The 20042-nt window shown below is 43.1% G+C and overlaps 7 protein-coding genes across 7 annotated transcripts; 5 read left to right on the top strand and 2 right to left on the bottom strand.

Moving 5' to 3' along the window:
• Positions 1-1757: 1757 nt before the first annotated feature.
• Positions 1758-2408, top strand: Bfra_000119 (uncharacterized protein; the record flags this gene model as incomplete). The annotated part of the gene is made up of 1 exon (XM_037330566.1): positions 1758-2408. The coding sequence occupies one exon, from the start codon at positions 1758-1760 to the stop codon at positions 2406-2408; it is 651 nt and encodes a 216-aa protein (XP_037196899.1).
• Positions 2409-3780: 1372 nt separating this feature from the next.
• On the top strand, positions 3781-4029 carry Bfra_000118 (uncharacterized protein; the record flags this gene model as incomplete). The annotated part of the gene is made up of 1 exon (XM_037330565.1): positions 3781-4029. One exon carries the CDS (start codon positions 3781-3783, stop codon positions 4027-4029), a length of 249 nt encoding a protein of 82 aa, XP_037196898.1.
• A 2100-nt stretch (positions 4030-6129) lies between these two features.
• Positions 6130-10117, bottom strand: Bfra_000117 (putative bifunctional p-450:nadph-p450 reductase protein; the record flags this gene model as incomplete). The annotated part of the gene is made up of 7 exons (XM_037330564.1): positions 6130-7059; positions 7125-7681; positions 7731-8316; positions 8365-8768; positions 8821-9261; positions 9317-9743; positions 10022-10117. The coding sequence occupies 7 exons, from the start codon at positions 10115-10117 to the stop codon at positions 6130-6132; spliced, it is 3441 nt and encodes a 1146-aa protein (XP_037196897.1).
• Positions 10118-10886: 769 nt separating this feature from the next.
• Bfra_000116 (putative atp phosphoribosyltransferase protein) lies at positions 10887-11565 on the top strand (the record flags this gene model as incomplete). Its single annotated transcript, XM_037330563.1, has 2 exons — positions 10887-10991; positions 11050-11565. 2 exons carry the CDS (start codon positions 10887-10889, stop codon positions 11446-11448), a joined length of 504 nt encoding a protein of 167 aa, XP_037196896.1. The 3' UTR covers positions 11449-11565.
• Positions 11566-12367: 802 nt separating this feature from the next.
• Bfra_000115 (putative reticulocyte-binding protein 2 like protein a protein) lies at positions 12368-16089 on the top strand (the record flags this gene model as incomplete). The annotated part of the gene is made up of 3 exons (XM_037330562.1): positions 12368-12552; positions 12651-14701; positions 14816-16089. The coding sequence occupies 3 exons, from the start codon at positions 12368-12370 to the stop codon at positions 16087-16089; spliced, it is 3510 nt and encodes a 1169-aa protein (XP_037196895.1).
• A 918-nt stretch (positions 16090-17007) lies between these two features.
• Bfra_000114 (uncharacterized protein) lies at positions 17008-17973 on the top strand (the record flags this gene model as incomplete). Its single annotated transcript, XM_037330561.1, has 2 exons — positions 17008-17027; positions 17085-17973. The coding sequence occupies 2 exons, from the start codon at positions 17008-17010 to the stop codon at positions 17971-17973; spliced, it is 909 nt and encodes a 302-aa protein (XP_037196894.1).
• Positions 17974-18783: 810 nt separating this feature from the next.
• On the bottom strand, positions 18784-19791 carry Bfra_000113 (putative proline-specific peptidase protein; the record flags this gene model as incomplete). The annotated part of the gene is made up of 2 exons (XM_037330560.1): positions 18784-19039; positions 19121-19791. 2 exons carry the CDS (start codon positions 19789-19791, stop codon positions 18784-18786), a joined length of 927 nt encoding a protein of 308 aa, XP_037196893.1.
• Between the last annotated feature and the right edge of the window lie 251 nt (positions 19792-20042).

Raw genomic sequence — 20042 nt, 5'->3', positions numbered from 1 at the left:
ACGCGGTTGGTACCGTATCCAAAAGCTCCGAGGGGAGGTACCGCTGTCAAATTGGTTTTGTTTGTAACGGTATTTTTGATCTTGGTGGTTTGGTTGGCGTTGGCTTCGTTTTGGTTGCTGGTTTATACTGTTGTTGTGGCAGGAGATGGAGGAGGAAAATCTGGGGTCTTTGTCTAGCATTTGGAAAGCTCTTCGGAGGCTTGGTTATATGCTTCCTTGAAAACTTTGAGTTATTTTCTAATGGGTTTCTTGACGCGTTGAGAAGTTTGCTATAATTCGGAAAAGTGCGCTTTCATGGGAACTTTCCTGATCGGATGATCCACGATCCTCGCAGCGATTGCTACGTTTGAGGTTACACGTTTCGGATCAAGCAATACCTAGCTAGTATCTCCACTGTTAGACTACGCATTAGTATTGTTAGCGATGAATTTCTTCACACTACTATGTCGAATATTAATACCTAGTCACTCACTCCATCACCTATCAACTCCTAAATTCAAAATGCCACTTCATCGAAGGATTGAGGGATGCTATGCTATGTTGTAGCTGAAACTCGGGGTCTGTTTGTGGATTACATCACATATCTCTGGTCTCTTTGTTCCAACTGGATTAGCATTGGTGTTTCTGTAATTTATCAGTCTCGGAATATGCAATTCCAGAGAGTCTTCTGAGGCCACTAGAATTAGATCGAGAACGTACTTGAAGGATTTTGCTCACAACGAAAATTCGATTTTATTCCAATGTGCTGGAATTTTCAATATATCTGGTTATCTGAGACATGCTTCTTCTCTAGGCGACACGAGATTTGTCAGGTCTTTTTGGTTGGGATACCAGACCGACCTATGTACAGTGCTAGAAATTTGATGAGAATACAAGAGGGTTCGTGTAGGGAAATCATGGATCAACCACATTAGATAATTCTTCCAAATGTTGTTTCTTTCTTAATTTCACCATATCAGTCTATTTCTTTCTCAGGCGACATCTCCTCGGGTATATATTACAATACCATTCATTCATTTCAAGTCTCATGCTTCACAAACTTCGATTACATCAACCTGACATATCCTCGAACCATCACCACATCCAATCTCAGCAGACTATGAGAAGACTTCGAGCCACATGGCTCTCAAGCCAAGAATCTCCTTCAGCAGAGGTGACGATTACCGAGCCTGAACACCAGTGTACATGCACGAAAGTGACTGTTCAACAGCAACCTTCCGGAATATACATCGGTGTATTCCCAGCACTGGCTGTGTCTCTTGTGTTATGCATAGGCTTGGTATTCTCATGGCCATCGACACAAAACAAAACGGCTTGTGTTGGATGGTTATGCAACTTTCGGAGGGGATGAGGTAGCATCATGTAAACTTGGAATTTAAGTTTTGATATTTCTGCAATTTTTTGAGTACACAATGGTGTGATACTTTGAATCTGCTGCGTTGTGATATTATGTTCTTTCAACTAGATGGCTGTAGATTTTATCACGTCTTTACGTAGACATATTTCAAAACATATGACTTACCAACTCATGCGTTTTCTCAAACTCTTCTCCTTCACATAAGACCTTTGACAACACTTCGAAATCGCTCCGCGTGTTTCACCTAAAACTACATATACATACAAATAGTTTGAACTTTCATATCACATAGCCTTCTACAACAACTTTCTCACACGAATCAAATCAAGAAGCAGAATTGGCACGCAACTTTACAACTCAAACCGCAAGTACGCAGCCTCGCAGTGCAATCCCTGAAATCATGGTTTCCGGTCCTGAAACCAAATCTGCAAAGATGCCATTTTTTCTGACAAACGAAGTACGGCCACACAGCCAAAATCCCGCTTCCAATGTTACGCCCCTAAGAATGGCACATTGTGGTTATTACTCGTCCGGCCAACGATGCCGCCTACCTCTACCATCCACCCCACAGCCAGACCCCATAAGTGCTGAAAGTGCGCTACCCGAATCTTCGAAACTTACAACCCCCTCACCCATCGATAAACCTCAATCCACAGAATCTACATCTCATTATCTTTCCCCTCCGACTCCACCGCGTAACCAAGACAACAAAATCCTATTCCTCATCCACCGTATCTTCGAAGTCAACAACCGCGATACCAATTTCTTGACTCTCTGGAGACCGCATCTCGATAGTCTGGCTTCGACTACCTGTATGAGAAATAAAGTTGCGTTGGAAATGGTCGCAGGTTTGCAAAAGTTGCGGAACCGAGAAGTCAAGTCAGGCATATATAAATTTGCCTTGGGCATGTTCTGGGGGCATCTTTCTTCTTACCTGTTTGGAGTCTCTACTGGGGTTGGCTTGGCTGTTCTGATAGTTTATGGGGTGATTTCTTGGAAAGCTTGGCATGAGATTTGGGATGAGGAGAGTTTTCTCAATTTGTACGTCTAGTGATGCGGTTGGGTACGGGTAGCACGATAGCATTTTCTTGTTAGAAAGGGGGGTGGGTTGAGTTTTGCAAAAATAAATGCGAAACTCGCCCATTGCAAGCACTGGATGAGGATCGATATGAGCCTCGATATGAATTTGAATGGCAATGTTATTGCTGGGTTCAGTTTGGAATGAGAGAGTTGTGGCTGTGGTAGTATTGGAGATTGAGTTATGATTAGCTACACAAATGAACAGAGCTAGCTTGATAGAGTTTACGAGTGCTCTGGTACTTTTCCTTTCTTTCTTAGAGTATATATGATAGATTATGCTAGCAAGTTCTATAAGCATGTATGTTTCAATATGTAAAGTACAATAGTCTACATTTCATGAAAGCCTTTCCAATTTCCAGAATATGTGGATGTTATACACATATACACATATACACATATCACATAAAGTTTTTCGTATGAAAACAATCCTCAGTCACACTCACACCTAGGACTTCGATCTTAATATTAAGAGCACAGACTTCATTCTCAACTAAACAGTCTACATCTCAATCATACTACGTCTACTCATCCACCTGAATCATGGGTTCCATCTTTTCATCCATATTCGGATCGAGCTATTTTCAATTTGAGAGTACCCATACCACAAGTAGAAACTCTTCCGGCAAATCAAGTTCAGCCTGATCCTTCTTTTCTCGATATGGTCCTCAGAGTCCGAATGTGATAGAGCGGAAGCTGCTGGTTTCTCCCGGGTTGGTATGATTGGCAGAAGTAAATGCTTAACTCACGCCGAGATTCTATTTCCTAATCAAAATCTTATGAATGAATTGGGAGCAGGGAGAGGGGCAGAGGGGGATGAGAAGAGTACTTGGATTGGGTTGTGGGGGAATCAATCTGGCAGTCAGCCGCAGCGGAGATGGATGTATTTGATGAAAACAAGACGGATTACGAGACTTCGCTTAGGCGTTATTATGAAGAATAAGTTTTGCAAGACATCTTTGGTATTGGATTCTAACTCTTAATTTATTTATTTATTTATGTTTCCGTTAGCGCTTCTCTATTGTGAATATTGAATAATCACTTTGATCCTTATGAACAAGAATTCAATTGATCGAGTTGTCAGAGAAAACAGCAAGAGGTGATGAAACAGACTATGGAAGTCCCGTTTCCCGTAGATCATTCTAGCAATCAAATTTCTGGAATCATTCAGAACAGATCAAGTAATCCACTGGAACTTTCTTGGTCTTCTAGTCTATATATTTTTGAACATAAAAGGAGTATACTCCGCACTGACATTCTTTCTCTGATAATACCCAGAAAACTCCACATCGCAACATTACATCTCGTCGAATTTTCAATCCCAAAGCAACAACCAGCAGCCAACAATGGGGTCATACTTCTCAACTACCCGTACCGAAGACAACGATGTCACCACATCTCAAACCGCCAACTATTCCAGCTACCAATCATCATGGTTCGCCCACCCGTCAACAGGTGAATCTTGGTCCGCAGGATTTATAAGCCCTAACAATACCACTGGTCGACCTCGAAGTAATCCTTACACAAGTAATTATCTTGATCCAGGTTGGGTTACTCCGATTGTCAGGAACGGAAATTCTCGCAGATTCACATAGATTTTGTAAAGCTAGTTCTACATGGAGACTTGTGCATTATTATATCGGGTTCTAGCATCAATATTTTCGATTACATCTCCACTGAATACCATCCCTTGGATAGGGATCTTTCAACCTGGGGAAAAAATATTGGATACTAACCGGAATGGCGAGGAAGGGAGCTTGTAGCAGTCATGATAATAACGGTAGTACAAACAAGCTTTCAGACAAAGAAAAGTAAATGTGGAATAGAAGTGAAATCTTAGTGTTATTGTAGCCAGAGATCGAATCCAATAGCATCTTGCCATCAAACTCATCCAATGAATGTTTTCATCCGCAACCAACTGGTACCTCGCGATGATGATCATGAAGATATGAAATAACTCAGTCTCATCTGAGATAATTTAGTAGAAACGCATTGTTTTCGATTATCTACTCATGTGAGGACCAAATCATACTTCATATCCCCCAGAATATCAGGTTAAGTTTAAAAATATCATTACCGATTTGATCCAAATTTTACCACATAAAACGTATGCAATATCATGCAGTACAGTTCCTCGAGATCGAATAGCAAGCGCATAAGTTAGTAAACTAGCTTGGCACCATATACTTCCCAAAATCGATATTTCCATACCTACCAATTTTTAATCAATGATCAAATAAACCCCAAAACAAACTTCTACCAACAATCTCCTCCCCCCCCATTATACACGAATCTCCACAATCCTTAACCTCACATCGACTTTGTCGTTGTATTACCCAGACCAATTCTCCGAGAAGTGGACACCCGCCCACACCCGCCCCGCCCCCTCCTCGCTTAAAACTCTTCCAGAAAACTTTTCTCGCTAAACAAACTTGCTTTATATTTCTATTCTCAGTCACCTCTTGCATCAAAGCAGATTAATCAATCAATCCGGCATGGTGTAGTGGCTAGCATTTCCGCCTCTCATTCGAAGCTTCACAGTTTCAATCAGGTCGCGGGAGACCGGGGTTCAATTCCCCGTACCGGAAAAAACCTTTTGCGGGTTTGAATGAGGTGTGGTATCGTGGGTACATGGCTTTTTTGATGTTTTCAGAGGGGGATGATCGCTTTTTGGTTACTTGGTCTTGGAGGGGTATATGGTTAGAGTTGCTTGAGGGTGGAGCGGTTTTGATTGGGAGTCAGAGATGAGGAGATAGTTTGTGGAGTGCATAGGGAAGGAATTTCCGCTAGCCTAGGTGAGAATAGACGTCTACATATATTCCCATCATCTTGCAAAAGCTTGGGCAAAATGTGTATGCAGCATAGTTGCAAGACTCCGGTCGCAACTCAAAAGTACACATTTTTCCTCTTGATTCCTTCCAAATTCCCATCCCTCACCCTTCCCACCAAATAAACAAAACTTCATACACGTGAAACATCCCATCGAATCCCCTTTCCTTTCTCCTCATCTGCAACTTCGAAATCTAATCTTAAACAAGTCTTTGTACCAATAAATCGCTTTCTCACACGATATTCTCGAACCAACTCAGGATGAAACATCTCTCTCTCTCAACCCCAAGTACGATAATATCACATCTCCTCAATTGCATATCACGAAACTCATAGACACTATCTCACGTCTCACCTCCCCTTAAAAAAACCTATAAATCAAATCACCAATCATCACAAAAATCATCGATGATCGATCGATCTCATGAATCTTAAATTCCTCTATCCATCCATCTATTCATCCAATAAATACCAACTACAACCGACAGAACACTAAAGATCATTTTCCACTCGATCTATAATCCTCATTTCCCATCCAATTTCAAATCTGAAGTCTCGAGTGACTTCAAGGAGACTTCAACTTCACACACATATATATCTATATAGATATATAATAGCCACGTCACCTACTTAAACATCATTTGATTTTCCAGATTCTAAATTCTTGGATGTAGATTACGAGAGTGGAATGAATGTCGAAAGAATCTTTCTTACTATTCTCCTCATCGCTCTTCCATTGAACTTTCTTCAGCGTCGTATTGTCTCATATCAAACACACACGTACGTTCAAGCCCATGAAAACTCCAAATCTCATTCACACGTACATAAGCCCGCCCGAACACCACAATAATCCCCAACTCAACCACCTACCCAAAAATATCAGTCGCACATCTATCCACTAAGCCATTCCTAAACCTTTCCTCCAACTCCTCTTCACTCCCCTCAATCCTCATCCCCTTCTCCCTCAACCTCTCCCTCACAATTTCTCTCGCTGCTATCCCTACCTCTTTAACAAAAGCTCCTCCACCGCAAACATATACTCTCGCCCCTTCATCCCACAACCTCAAAATATCCTTCTTATCCTTATCCGCCAACATCCTTTCTTGCACATATTTAAACCCCTGTCCCATCCTCACCGTCTCTCTTTCACTTGGCGGGGAATCCGAATCGCGTGAAAAAGAATATCGGATGTTGACTACACCGAGGTCTTCCCATCTGTCGAATTCCCGCGCATATAGACGATCGGACGTTGAAGATCTACATCCGACGAATAAAATCGCAGGAGCGAGTTTGCGATCCGGTGAGGCGGCAGCTTGCATGGCGCGCTGTTGGATAAAGCCTCTGAAGGGTGCAATCCCGGTGCCGGCGCAGAACATGAGGAGAGGGATTCGCTTGATGTCCAAGGGGAGACGAAAGAGTTTCTTGCTACTGGGTCGGACGGAGACTTTGATAGGATCTCCGGGGAGGAGAGAGGAGAGATAGGTTCCGCAAATACCGGCGTAGTGCCCCAAGCCGGAGAAAGAGGGGATGGAGAGAATGTTGTAGGTTATTGTGCATGTGTTTGGGGAATGGAGAGGAGAGGAGGAGATGGAGTAGTAGCGGACTCGCAGGGGAGAGAGAGATGAGAGAAAATCGCGGAAATTGAGTTTGATTGATGGGTGTGCTTCTAGGAGGTCAATGATACTCAGGCGTTTGGCGAGGACCTCTTTTTCGTAGATTTCTGAATCTGTAGACATGGTTACGAGGTGTTGTTTCGAGTTTTGGTCAGTGGTGGAGTTGACCATTGTTTGAAGCATCTATTCCCGGTTAGTCACCTAGTGTAGTGTATGGCAAGGTGAACGTGATCATATGGAGTACATACCTTTCTACTAACGGGTTCGAATAGCTCTACATACCCCGCCAATATATCCCTAATAGAAAGCGGAGTATCAAGTGGTAAAGTGCCCAAACTCTGACCTTTGATAACAATGGTCGAATCCCAAGTTAGTCCAAATACTTTCATAACCCTTCTAACATTCTGATTCGAATTCACTGGGAGAACAGCAAGATAATCTCCACTTTCATATGTCATATCGGGAGGGAGTTCAATTTCCAGATGACGTTTCTCAGGTGTTCCTGGTGCTGTTAATACTTTAGCTTCAACTACAACACCATCTTGGACATCTCGTCGAAGACTCGTGACGCCTGGTTGAGTAGAAATTTCAAGATGCATTCCTGTTTCCAAAACTACCCCTTGAGATTTTGAACCACGGCTGATTTTTGGCCAAAAAGTTTTGTTCAACCAGTCATCGAAATCACCAGATAGATCCCCTTTGGCTGCATCTGAAAGACCTCTCGGTACAAGTCTTAAACTTCCAAATTCGGCCATGCGATTATCTACTATCGTTGGTATTTTTTGAAATGTAGATCTCCAATCACCTGATACTCGTTAGATTTATCGTTACAGCGATGAGATATTTTGACTTACTATGGCCGCAACCAAAAACAGCAAATTGTGTTCCTGAAAGTGCAGTTGGCTCGAGTTTCCCCAACCAACTGACGAACCTAGCTGCATTATCTGGTGGGTGACCCTCATATGAAGCTGTAATGATAACGATAGGTTGAGATTTAGGTAATGCTCCAACTACACTATCCATTTCCATAACTTTGGCTTCAAAACCATTTCCAGCAGCTGTCGAAGCCATTTTTTGTGCGAAAGCAAGACAAGTCCCTGTATTTGATCCATAAATAATTGTCATAGGTTTGGAATCCAACTTTAGGCGTGAGACATCTGGTAATTCTGAAGGTGCCGTGGAATTTTCTGGTGACTCAATACTTGTCGACGGTGTGCCCCTTAGAAAATGCTCAAGATCCATAGCTGTCATACCATGACGTAGTGTAGCTCGCATAACAAGATCCTGTGGCTTGATAGTGAGTGTTTGCTTGATGCGCAATTTATATCCCGGATCATGGAGACGAAAATCAAAGTTTTGTAAAAGCATAGCTGTAACCATCAATGCTTCTTGCCATGCAAACGCACGTCCAATACATGCTCTAACTCCACTTCCGAATGGCTATTAATTATGTTAGCTTGGTCAAATGAGGTTAATCTAGACACTTACTTTCCAAGCCGCACTTGGTAAGTTCTTGAAATTGTCTCCCATCATACGTTCTGGTTTGAATTCATTTGCATCAGATCCATAAACATTAGGATCCTGTTGTACAGCTCCAAGTAGCACAATAATCTTGTCAGTTGGTTCGATCTTATATGTTCCACGAGAAAGAGTCGCTTTTTCTCCACTAACACCCTTAACAAGCCGTTTTGACACAACTGGAGCAGTTGGCGTGAGTCGTAACGATTCTCTGAGTACACCATTTAAATACTCGAACTTATTGAGATGCTCTACACGAACAGGTCCTCTACCAACCACTTGGTCTACTTCGCGCTGAGCTGCATTATATGCATCTGGATTTTTCATTAAATTAAGAAAAGCAAATGAGAGCAGCCCGGATGTAGTTTCGTGACCTTGATATTTATGTTAGCCGCGAGCAATAAGTGTCTTTGATTTATGGCATACCAGCGATCAAAAAAGTAATCATGTTAGCTATGATTAAATCATCTCTCATTTCATCCTTATTCTTGGGATCTTTTCCACTAAGCATGGCATTCAGAAGATCCCTTTTATCTGTAGGGTTTTGTTTTCGATGTTGTACTAAGTCTTGAGAGACCTCAAACATATAATCCAGATCTCTTTGGAATTTGGCGTTTTTTTTTCTCATCAAACTGGTAACAAACCCTGGTCGTCTAACTCTATCTCCGGATTCGGATAGAAATCCCACCATTGCATCAACAAATGGATGCATCTTATCTGTGTAGAAGGAATTGAATCTAAAATCCATTGCACAAAGCGCAATCGTATCTAGAGTTAGTCTAGTAAAATCATCCGTCACCGTTATAGGCTCTGAAGGGCCTAATCTAGCCCATTTTAAGAGTAATTGATTTCCGATATCTTGCATCTCTATTTTGTGTCAATACACATGTCCCTTCGGATGATAGAACCGTGAATAACTTACGATCATACATCTGCTCGATAGCTAATGGTCCAAAAGCAGGCACAAGAATCCTATGTGCTTGACCCCAATCCGGATCATCATTCGTTGCTGTAAACATGCCAGATGGTCGATCGTCTTTCTTTGAAAGTGCCATTGGTGGTGCCTTTTCAAATCGACTCTCATCGCAAAGTTCTTCCATCATTTCCACGGAACTAACGACAATTATTCTAGTGTTTCCTCTGGTCAATTTGTATATAGGACCATATTTGACAGCCATATGTTCGAGTGCTCTAAGTGGAGCTTCTTCATCTTTAAGATCCAACAAATTTCCCACGAGGGGTTTGGCTTTTGGCCCAGGAATTGCCGTTGTCATCTTGCACTGTAGACAAGAAAAGATTGTACACAAAAGTACTAGGAAATCAACACTTAACACTTCTCGGGATTCATACTTATATAGTTTTATATCAAAGAGAAATCAGCATTCTTCAGCTGTAAGTAAGCCCACAAGGCATTCTGCTCGCAACTGTTACCAAAACGGCGACTGAGTGAAGTCTTACAAAAATCATCACAAACAACTGTTCGCGGATAGATTGTCGCCATGAATACCAATTGATGTGGGAATTACCTCTTTGGGCATCCAGTGCGAGTGGAACAATCCTCTGAGACATTTGAACAGTGATTGGCCTTTTGTGATCTCGAATTGTGGGTGTGGCTGAGCTCATGTACTCGCTGTGCATTCTTCGCAATGTAAGTCCACGGCATATCATTGCCGGTAGGTACCACAGAGTCGATGAATTGGTATGCTGAAGTTGTAGAATTCATTTGAAGAAAGAAAACTCACTGGTGTTCGACTTGTTTAAAGAAGAAAATGCCGATGCATTGTATGAGGGGGCATTGGCTGTGCAGCACACCCTCTAAGAGCCATGGCGATGGACAGATGGACATGTGGCATCAGGGGAATTGGATTCTGAACCAGCCTCACACGTGTCTATGGAAATATCATGATCGTCAACGATACAATTACCAAAAGTAGGTATATTGGTGGATCTGACGTTGATGTTGGGACTCGAGACTCGAGATGAAGACAGGCAACTGCATTCAGCCACTTGCTTGTTGCATGGTTAGAAGCTACCCTGGTGCTCATCCTTGTACTAAGCTAAGGTTACGGTTGGACGTCAAGATTGCCAATACTGGAATAGCATCAAGTAGGTACTCCGTCCGAACCTAGTATATTTTAAAGGTTTCTAAATATATAAATCCATCTTTTTCTTGAACATCCTTGCACCTCTTGCATCTGATAAGGAGAAGTGAGGAGGGTACCATCACGTGTTCTGCATTGGCCTTTCTCGCACCGAGTACGATGCGCCGATACGAAACGATGAACAAAAGTCCGCAGAAAAAACGTCACTCGCAAGGCTGAGCTTTATGTTTCCGCAGTGCCGACATATCTTGGCGGGGACTCGATCAACAACGAGGAAGACAGTCAAAAAGTTTTCTCTCTTCAGCAGAACATACATAAAGCAATGTAAAAACCATCCTTCAAAGGTCTATCCAAAGACCTCAAAATCAATAATATAATCCACCTGCCACAATGTCATCTCCAACACGTCGATCACCAGGGTTATCACAATCCCCTTCACCAATTCTCTACTCTCCAATACTTCCCGAAGCTCCCAAGGAAAGTGCTGTCGTGAGGGTAAGCTATCTTCATCTGATCCCAACATCTGCACTGAAAATTCTAATCAAACCATTAGCTTATAATCGCCCCCATCACATTCATTTCATTCCTCATATCTCTCTTGATCATCGATAGTCGTAATAGTTATCTTCGCATTCACCAACACTCGGCACCCCGGAAATATCCTAATACTTTCATCGGGCGCATTCAAGAATTCCTTCACAGACTGATATTCAAACCACAACCGTATGCACATATCAAATCACCATCTCGAGGACAGAATGCGGGAGGGATCGAGAGAAAGGAAGAGGAGCCATGGCATTGGAATACCAAACAAAAGAAAATGATGAAGATGGAGGTTTCGGACGCTTTTAAGTTCAGACAGTGGGTATTAGTTGGAATGGCTGTTGTTGCGACAGGAATTGGGTTACTGGCTTTGTATCTTGCGAATTGGATATGGCATATTTGGTATTGAGATAATTTGGATAGCTATTCGGAATTCTGAAAAAGGAGGACGGATTGGATCTAGGAATGAGGTTATATGTTGTGCTCGGACGAGTTCGAATATCAAAACGGAGAATAATACCCTGGCATAGGAAGAATCTCGTCATTATCATGTCCAAAACAATAGCTTAGATGTTAGATATACTCGATCAATTATCCAAGTACTCAGGTCAAGGTCTCATCTTGCATCCAGTCATTCAATCATGGCATAACACAATACTTGAGTCGTACACTCTCGAGACAATTTACTGTAATCCATGGATTATCGGATGAGAGCAAAGAGAAATTCCTCTCTCAAGGACGAGCTCAGAACTGTCAGTACGGAGTATATAAGAGTGACCTACCCTAGTGTGCGAAGTGAAGTGTGGAAATCAAGAGCAAATAGAGAGAAGAAAGAAAAGAAAAGAAAAGAAAAGAGGTATATGACAAGTAATAGCTATAGGTAGTGAATCTTTGAAGCCGAATTCCAATTTACAAACAACTTTTTGAACTTATTCATCACAAACACAATCTTCTTCACTTCTTCCTTTCTTCAAAAGACAATCCATATCAAGCTTCTTTTCCTCTTCCTGAGCAGTTCTTCAACTTCAACCTCTTCCCTCATCTCTTATCGGAAAAGCTCCACCAAAACACGATTTACTATTCACGATAACCTTATCGCCCACCGCCCACTTCAACGCGTGTTGGCGCGATTTCTTTTTTTTGACTTTAAAGTGCTCCACTATTGAAAAAGCAAAGCAATTAGCTTTCATAGTGCACCGAGCCAATTGCACTTCTTCAATCTTCTCAATGCCGTTGATTTTTGGCCTTGTCTCTCTTGTTTGCATATCAGCACACTTCTGCTGTTTCGCATAAGCTTAACTTCTGGAAGTGATCATAAAAAGTTCAGGATGAATTCCTCAATTGACTCCCCCGCCTCTCCGGGCTTTTCACTTAGAGTGAAAGTATTTACACCAGATGCTGCCGAGGAAAACGATCGTCCAATTCGTTGCTTTCGTGTTATTACATCACCAAATATTACCATCAGAGAGTTTTGCACAGAAGCTTCGAGAGTTCACGAAATCAATTATGGCCAGTAAGTAGTGTTTGCGCTTCTGCGAACATGGTGTTGGTGTTGGGAATGTCTGGGCTGAGAAGTTGAAGTTTATACTTACTGATTGCTTCTTCATCTAGACCACTGGCGATTAAGAAGTGTATGGACGATGAATTATTTGACGTCACTCAGAACGATCTGATAGGACCTCTGTTTACCAATATGTCTACTATTCGAATCATAAAAGCTCCGAATAAACCAAATGTTCGAGACTCACTTCCTCCAACGTCAGCCCTTCGATTCAACCCAATGAGCGTTCTTGGTCAGAAAAGAGATAGGTCACCGATCAATGGATCTGCCGAATCATTTTGGAATCCACAAAAACGTCAGAGAACAGCCATAGATCCAGATAAACCAATTCCTTCCCGAGAAGTAGAGTCATACACCGGTGGAAAGTTGGAAGGCATCCCAGAGAACCCAGAAACCACAATTCCAGATTCACAACAGAGTATTATACTAGGTCATGAGGATGAGGACAATGATGTTGTGCCAAATGTAAGAGAGGATTCTCCCATGATCTCCGACACCCCACCCCCATCATCTCCATCGCCAGTGAAGAGACGTTTTGTCCGCCAAAGTCATGCCATAACTAATCATGCCACAAAGTTGTCTACCAAGAATACCAATGCGCAACCCAACAGCGACCCAAAAAAACCTGCAAGTCCGTTCAAAGAACCCCCGCCACGGAAGCAGGGCACACCAAAGGACATTACAGGAGCAAAAAGTGCAAGCTATCATATTCAGAGAGCTACCGATAGAGGTCGGTCCGTTTCAACGACTGCGACAAGTCCAATGGCAAACGAACCACAACTCCCTCCTCATTCCAACCCAAGTTCTACCAAGAATCCAAAGATCTCGGAGGCAATCGTGCAAGCCGCAAAATCAAGCAACTCGAAGAATCGATCACCTAGGAACAAGGGAGATATTTATGACGACTTTGGTTCGGATTCCGAGGAAACAAAGGTTCCACAATCAAAACTTAAACTCAAAAAATCTTCATCGGCAGGATTACCTGGTCTTGAAAGGTTAGCTAACTCACCCTCGAACCAAAATCGCCATCCTTCCAAGACTTTTGAATCTGTTTCAACTCCTCATGAGCTACCATTGACGCCAAAGAGTAGAATACGCGAGGAGGAATTGCGCAAAAAGAAAGAAAGTGAGGAGGCAGCAAAGGAGGCACGGACTGCGGCTGCAAAAGCTGCCGAGGAACGTCGACGTGGATCCGAAAGGGAAGCCGTGGCTGCAAAGGCCGAGCGAATTCGTAAAGAGAAATCAGAAGAACGTAAGGCAGAAGAGAAGCAGAAGCAAGCTACAAGAAAACAAAAAGAAGACGCTGCTCTTTTAGCTCAAAAACTGAAGGATGAGAAAGAGAAATTGCGCAAACAGATCGAAGAAGATGACAGAATAGAGAAGCAGAAGGCCGAGGAGGAGGCAGCGAAAAAGGCTAAAGAGGAGTCTAGGAAGCCAGAAGCTCCCGAAGGCTCTAAGAGAGCATCCGAAACCCCACAAGGAAGTAGGAAGGGTACCCCGGTCAATAAACGCAGTACTCCCAGCGCGATACTTCCTCGCCAGTCTTCCACGCCTCATTATCCAAGAGGAAAGAAGTCATCTTTGAAAACATCACGTTCTTCCGAAAGTTTATTAAGCTCTTCACCTGGAGCTCCAGCTCCTAAGGATACCAGTCTAGAAGCTCAGATGCCATTACCATCTAAGAGTCCTAGACGAGTCTCCTTTGACCTTGACAAGACGAATACTCCTATAAAGCCACAACTCCAGAAGACAGCTTCCGTTGATACACCAAAAGAGAAAACAACACCCACGCTTACTTCTAGTCAGATCTCAGCCCCAAATCAAACGCCTATTCCCCTACCCAAAACATTCAAGCGCCCTGGACCTGATCGTAGTGCAACTCCAGTCAGACAGCTGTCACTGAAACCATCTGCTATGAGTCAACCACCATTGATCGCGGGTCGGGCAAGTTCGGTGGCGCGATCTGCGACACCTAAGCCTATCCATCAACCGGCACCAAAGATTATTTCTGATGAGAAGAAACTCTTGGGGAGAAAGACTATTACACCAGAGCCAAAAAAGGCAACGAAATCTACACCCGGCCGTCCAGTCCCGGTCAAAGGTATGTAAATATCACGCCAAAAGTCATTAAATTAACCTTGTGACTTTTATCCCTCTGGCATACACCGATAGAAATGAATCGTTGATTAATGAGTACAAACTAATATCATCCTAGAGATACCAAAGTCGCCACCTAAGCCTGCTGAAATCCCACTCCCTCCAAGTTCAGATAGTTCCAGTTCTGAACATTCCAATTCTGAAGAAGAGGTCACAGTTAAAGAAGAGCCAAAAAGATCTATCAGTCCTCCAAATCGACAAATCGAAGAATCGAACGATCCCAACGGCCAATCTGATGAGGATGTCGAAATGGGTGAAAATCAGTCATCACCACGGGATAGTCGATCTCCAGTCGTCTTTCATTCCAATGCACCATCCGGTGATGAGCGTAAATCCCTCAACAAGCACACTCAGAATTTAACTTCTTCATCAGAGGACGAATCATCTGATGAAGAAAATTCGGGAGACGATACCTCCGACAAGGAAATTGACTCTAAGGTTAAAACAGAAATCAAAGAGACCCAAAACAGTTCAGAAGATGAAGGCGAAGGTGGTAGTGATGATGAGGATGTGAAGATGCCAGATGCTCCAGCTCAACGGTTAAGCCCGGAATTGCCAAGCCATGCCCGGAGAAATATGGTCTCTCCTATTAAGACTACAAATCAACGTAAGAACTCTAGCAGCGATGAGGATAATACCCAAGACGAAGTTGATCAACAACTAACATCTGATATCTTCGAAGCTCAAGGTCCATCATTTTCTTCACCTCTCAAGCGACCGATTATTAGACCAACGATTGGTTTCGGCGCAAGTCTATCATCTCTAAATAGCCAGAAAGGAACTATGTTCAAACCTAGACCCTTGTCGAATGGTCAACTCGCCAAATCAAAATTACAACTTTCATCTCAATTGTTGAACAAAGAATTCTCGGAATCGGAAGATGATGATGAGAGTAGCAGTGATGATAGTTCTGACGATGATGATGTTCCAGTTCCAGCAAGCTCAAAAATCCCTTCCTTAACTCAAAGTAATGGTTTGGTTGCCTCAGCAGCCATTGCCGCCGCCGCAGCTAAGAGAATTAAAGATGCTGGTAGTGATTCAGATTCGGATTCAGATAATAGCTCGGATGACGCAATGGAACAAGCGAGAAAATCATTAATGGCGCAAGTTAACCAATATGGAATGAGTGCTAGTCAAAATACTTTACCGCAGGGATCACAAATCTCGGTTAATGGTGGGGCACAAGAGGAAACCGGAAAAGGGGGTGCGGTGCTTGGCAAGACGAATGGGAATGCGAAGAATTCGAGAAGTGCGGGGAAGGAATTCGCTAAAAAAGGGAAGGATAGGATTACGAATGGGTATGATTTTAAGACTTATGGATCTTTCAATTAAATGTTGGTGGCGGAGGTCGATTAAATACGAGAGGGTGAGGGTGTGAGCGCTTCAAGGGGACATACGACATTAAACGTTATATGTGCATAATGATGGGGTGGGCTGAGCGGAAGGGAGAGCGCACACTCTTTCTTCATGATCAAAAATATTACGTTTGCAGAGTTGATATCCGGTTGATCATTTTCTTCATTCAGGAGGTATTTGCATAATGGCATGGTGTGTAGGAGTTTGGATTCATTTCAAGAAAGAAAAAAGGGAAATTTTTCTTCATTGGTCTACTTTTTCGCATATGTGTGTGTTTATTGAGTTGGTCAGGATGGATAAATATATAGGTGGTATGTTTGGGTAATTGTCTTTTGTTTATAGAGGGAATCTGAGGCGGGAGAGGAGGTGTATATGCGAAGTCGAAGAAGGGGTGAAGAAATGAAGAGAGGATGTTAATATGATGAATTTTAATGATCTGGAAATAGAAAGTGATGACTGGAGGGTGGTAGTGGTGCTGGCGGTGAATTACATAGAAATGGGCAGAGAGGTAGATAGGGTCAATAAAAAAATGCAATATGTAGGTATTTCGAATAGACATTATGATACTGATGACTAACTGCCAGACCAATTATGGAGTTCTATGTTTATGCGATATGATGTGGTGCAAGAATGCTACTCTAGAACAGGGAATCCATTCGATGATTTGGCGCACCAGTATTTACCCCATTGGTCGACCTCAGCCACTTGTTAATCGAATGTGTGAACCCCTCAATTCTTGTGGTATCCCATTTACTTTTATCTTTTTACATTCTCGATCTTCCCTATCTCAAACTGTACTTCTTCCATACCTATTGTAAGGGAGAAAATTCCCGTGAGCATTTCCGAAACAGAGTTTGAGGATAGTCAGAAAACAAACTACTTTGATCAACCAAGATGCCAGCCTCATTCCAAGAGTACACGCCATCTTCTAAGATTCCATAGTGATATCTATACTAACAATCACTTACCAGCATTCTCAATTCCCGACTCTTCAAATTCGTTGTGGGCGAAAAGGTCGATGGCCATGCAACAGAATTCTTCGTGCACGAGGAGGCTATTGTTCAGCTTTCGAACCCGTTGGAGGCGCTGATGAGAGGAGGGATGACGGAGTCTCGAGCTGCATGTACGGTATGGGATGATGTGAGTAAGGAGACGTTTGAGCGATTCGTGCAGTTTGCGTACACAGGGGATTATACGCTGCCTGCGCCTAAGATGAGGGAATGGAACAGATCTGATAATTGTGAAGAGTTGGAGTTGACCTCTAAGAAGGAAAAGAAGAAGAAAAAGCTAAATGATCAGGTAAAATCAGCATTGACAGTGGCGCTGGCATCATCGAAACTGGATGCAAAGGTGGAAGAATTCTTGTCTCCTCAACGAGTTAGATATCCAGAACTTACTCTTTTCAAATTTTCAGTCGACTTCGAATGCCTCACTTTTCCACTACTCGCCTCGCGCAATAATTACGACCACACCTGCGAACCTAGAGGATGGGTTGACTCAGGGAAAAATTATTCCAATGTATTCATCGGCCATGCCGCACTATACATTCTGGGGGATTTCCGACTTATTGACACGTTGAAAGCACTGGCTCTGTACAAGCTCCACAAAACATTATGTGCATTCGAGCTTAACAGCGAAACTTTCCATGATGTGATCCATCTCGTGAGATATGTATACGCAGAAGAAGGCGGAGAAGAGGGATGTGGTGATGAGATTGGAGCATTGAGAAGTCTAGTGTGTCATTATATGGCTATGCACGCTCATGATTTGTCATGTGAAAATAAGTTCATGGAGCTATTAGGGGAGGGCGGCCAGTTTGTGAAGGATTTCTTTGAGTTTGAGGTGCAGAGAAAAAGGTAGTAGGGTCGAGCTTTTATACTTGTGTTTTCGTAAGTCGATCAGCGAGGGATTTGGGGGGGGGGGGGAGAGTGATTAATTACTCCATGCCAACGTAGTTCCAAAAAGCGCAAGTTGTGCTGCTACACCTCTCAATCCTAGGAGCCATGCTGTGAGGGGGGTGGTATCGATTTCATGAATGAGAGTTTCGATTTCTTGTTTGGCTGCTTCTCTAGGGAGGGATTGTTGATCTTGGCTATCCATTTTGCGTTTATCATGCCTCGAGGTTGTGGTAGGTTTCAAACATGCAACCAGCCAACAGATCAAATAACAACTTCTTATCTATAGTTCTCACGAGAAATCTAAGGAGTTATAGTGATAGACAAGTGATCTGATATACCAATCGTTTTATCAGCCTATAGTGAAGTCTGAAAATTGAAGCTTTTTGCCAGTAGAATTCGTTGCTTTTTACAGGTAAAAATTAGGAACTGACTCACCCGAGTTATAGTGACCGTGTTGCTAGCCGTTATTACATTCCCTTAGAGACTTGAGCCTACTCCATTACAGTGGGAGGTTTCGCCATCTGTGAATGACACAGAATTACGTGCAAGAGACTGTAGAGATTGAATGATGAGATATGGATCATTTGCAATAAAAAAGCGTTTGATTAGTTTCTTCGCCATACATTTGACGGGGATGCATCAAGAAATAGTCAAAGTACTGATATGAACGGACAATGTATATCGATCAGAAGGAAATCGTAATCCAATTCCCCCCCCCCCCCCCCCATTCTACCTAACATCCCACATCAATTTCTCAATCATCATCACTCCATCAAACATTACTCAAGAAATCCCTCACATGCCCCATGTACTTCTCCCTCTGATCAACATGAGACAAATGCGCCGCCCCCTCCATAACAATCCACTTGACCTTCTCAATATGCTCAAAAAATGGTCTCATCGTCACGTCCTGTGCTTCATCTTCTACACCATTAATCATGAGCGTCGGTACTTTGATTTTATGTATATCTGGAATACACGTCCAATCACGCAGATTACCCAAAACGACAAGTTCGCTTGGACCCAGCCTTTTTCCAATTAGCTTCAAACTTTTCGCAGAAGGGGAGAATAGAGGACAAGAAATAAAGAGAAAGATGGGAAAATCATACATGGTCCCATACACCGTCGGATCCTCCGCAATCCACTTCTGCACCGCTTTCATTTCCTTCGGAGGCCAAGGTCTCGCCAGACTCAAGTGCCTCTGCGAAAAAACATCAACTGCAGCTTCATATTCCGGGGTATCATACTCCTGCGTTTCATCCGCATGATCTAGAACCTTTTGCACATCTTCGGGGAGAGCTTTCTTGAGCACCGAAATCCCAAGCTGGTAGGTCTCGATGCTCGCTAGAGTGTTCGAGAGGATCAATCGACGAAGGTGCGAAGCATGGGAGGATTTGATGGTCCATTCCGCAGCGAGCATACCACCCCAGGAATGTCCGAGAATATCGATCGGACGATCTTGTAGGTTGAGATGGAGAATGAGATTATCGAGCTCGTGGATGAAGAGATCTATGCTCCAGAATTCTTCATCGCCGGCTCTTGAGGGGAGGTGCGTGGAGAATCCGTTTCCGATTTGGTCATAGAAGATGAGGGGGGTGGAGGGGGCGAGATCGATTAGAGGGAGGAGGTATTCGTGGGTTGCGCCGGGGCCACCGTGCAGGATGATGAGGGGTGGGGTGGAGGATGTGAGGGAGCCGTGGATTTTGTACCAGGTTTTGCAGGGGGAGGGGAGACCGGGAACGTTGTATTCAGCGGTTCCGGAGGTGGTTGGGATGAGCATTTTGGTTGGTATTGATGAGTTTGTGGAAGATGTAGAGAGAGGAGAGGAGGGTAAAGGTTACAGAAATGGGGATTGTAAGAAACATATATCATGCCACTTTATATTCACCCGTCTATCTTGGTCATCATGCATATGCTGTTGGGGTTGTTGGAAAGAAAATTGAACAGGGAAGACGCGTCCGAGGTAATCATAAGCGGTCAGCATTTTGTGAATGATTGAGATAATGTGTTCTTCTACTAAACCAATGGAAA

The sequence above is a fragment of the Botrytis fragariae genome (assembly GCF_013461495.1).
Source record: "Botrytis fragariae strain BVB16 chromosome Unknown tig00000001, whole genome shotgun sequence".
Taxonomy (NCBI): domain Eukaryota; kingdom Fungi; phylum Ascomycota; class Leotiomycetes; order Helotiales; family Sclerotiniaceae; genus Botrytis; species Botrytis fragariae.
The sequence above is the reverse complement of the archived record's forward strand: the minus strand, read 5'-3'. Positions and strand labels throughout refer to the sequence as shown.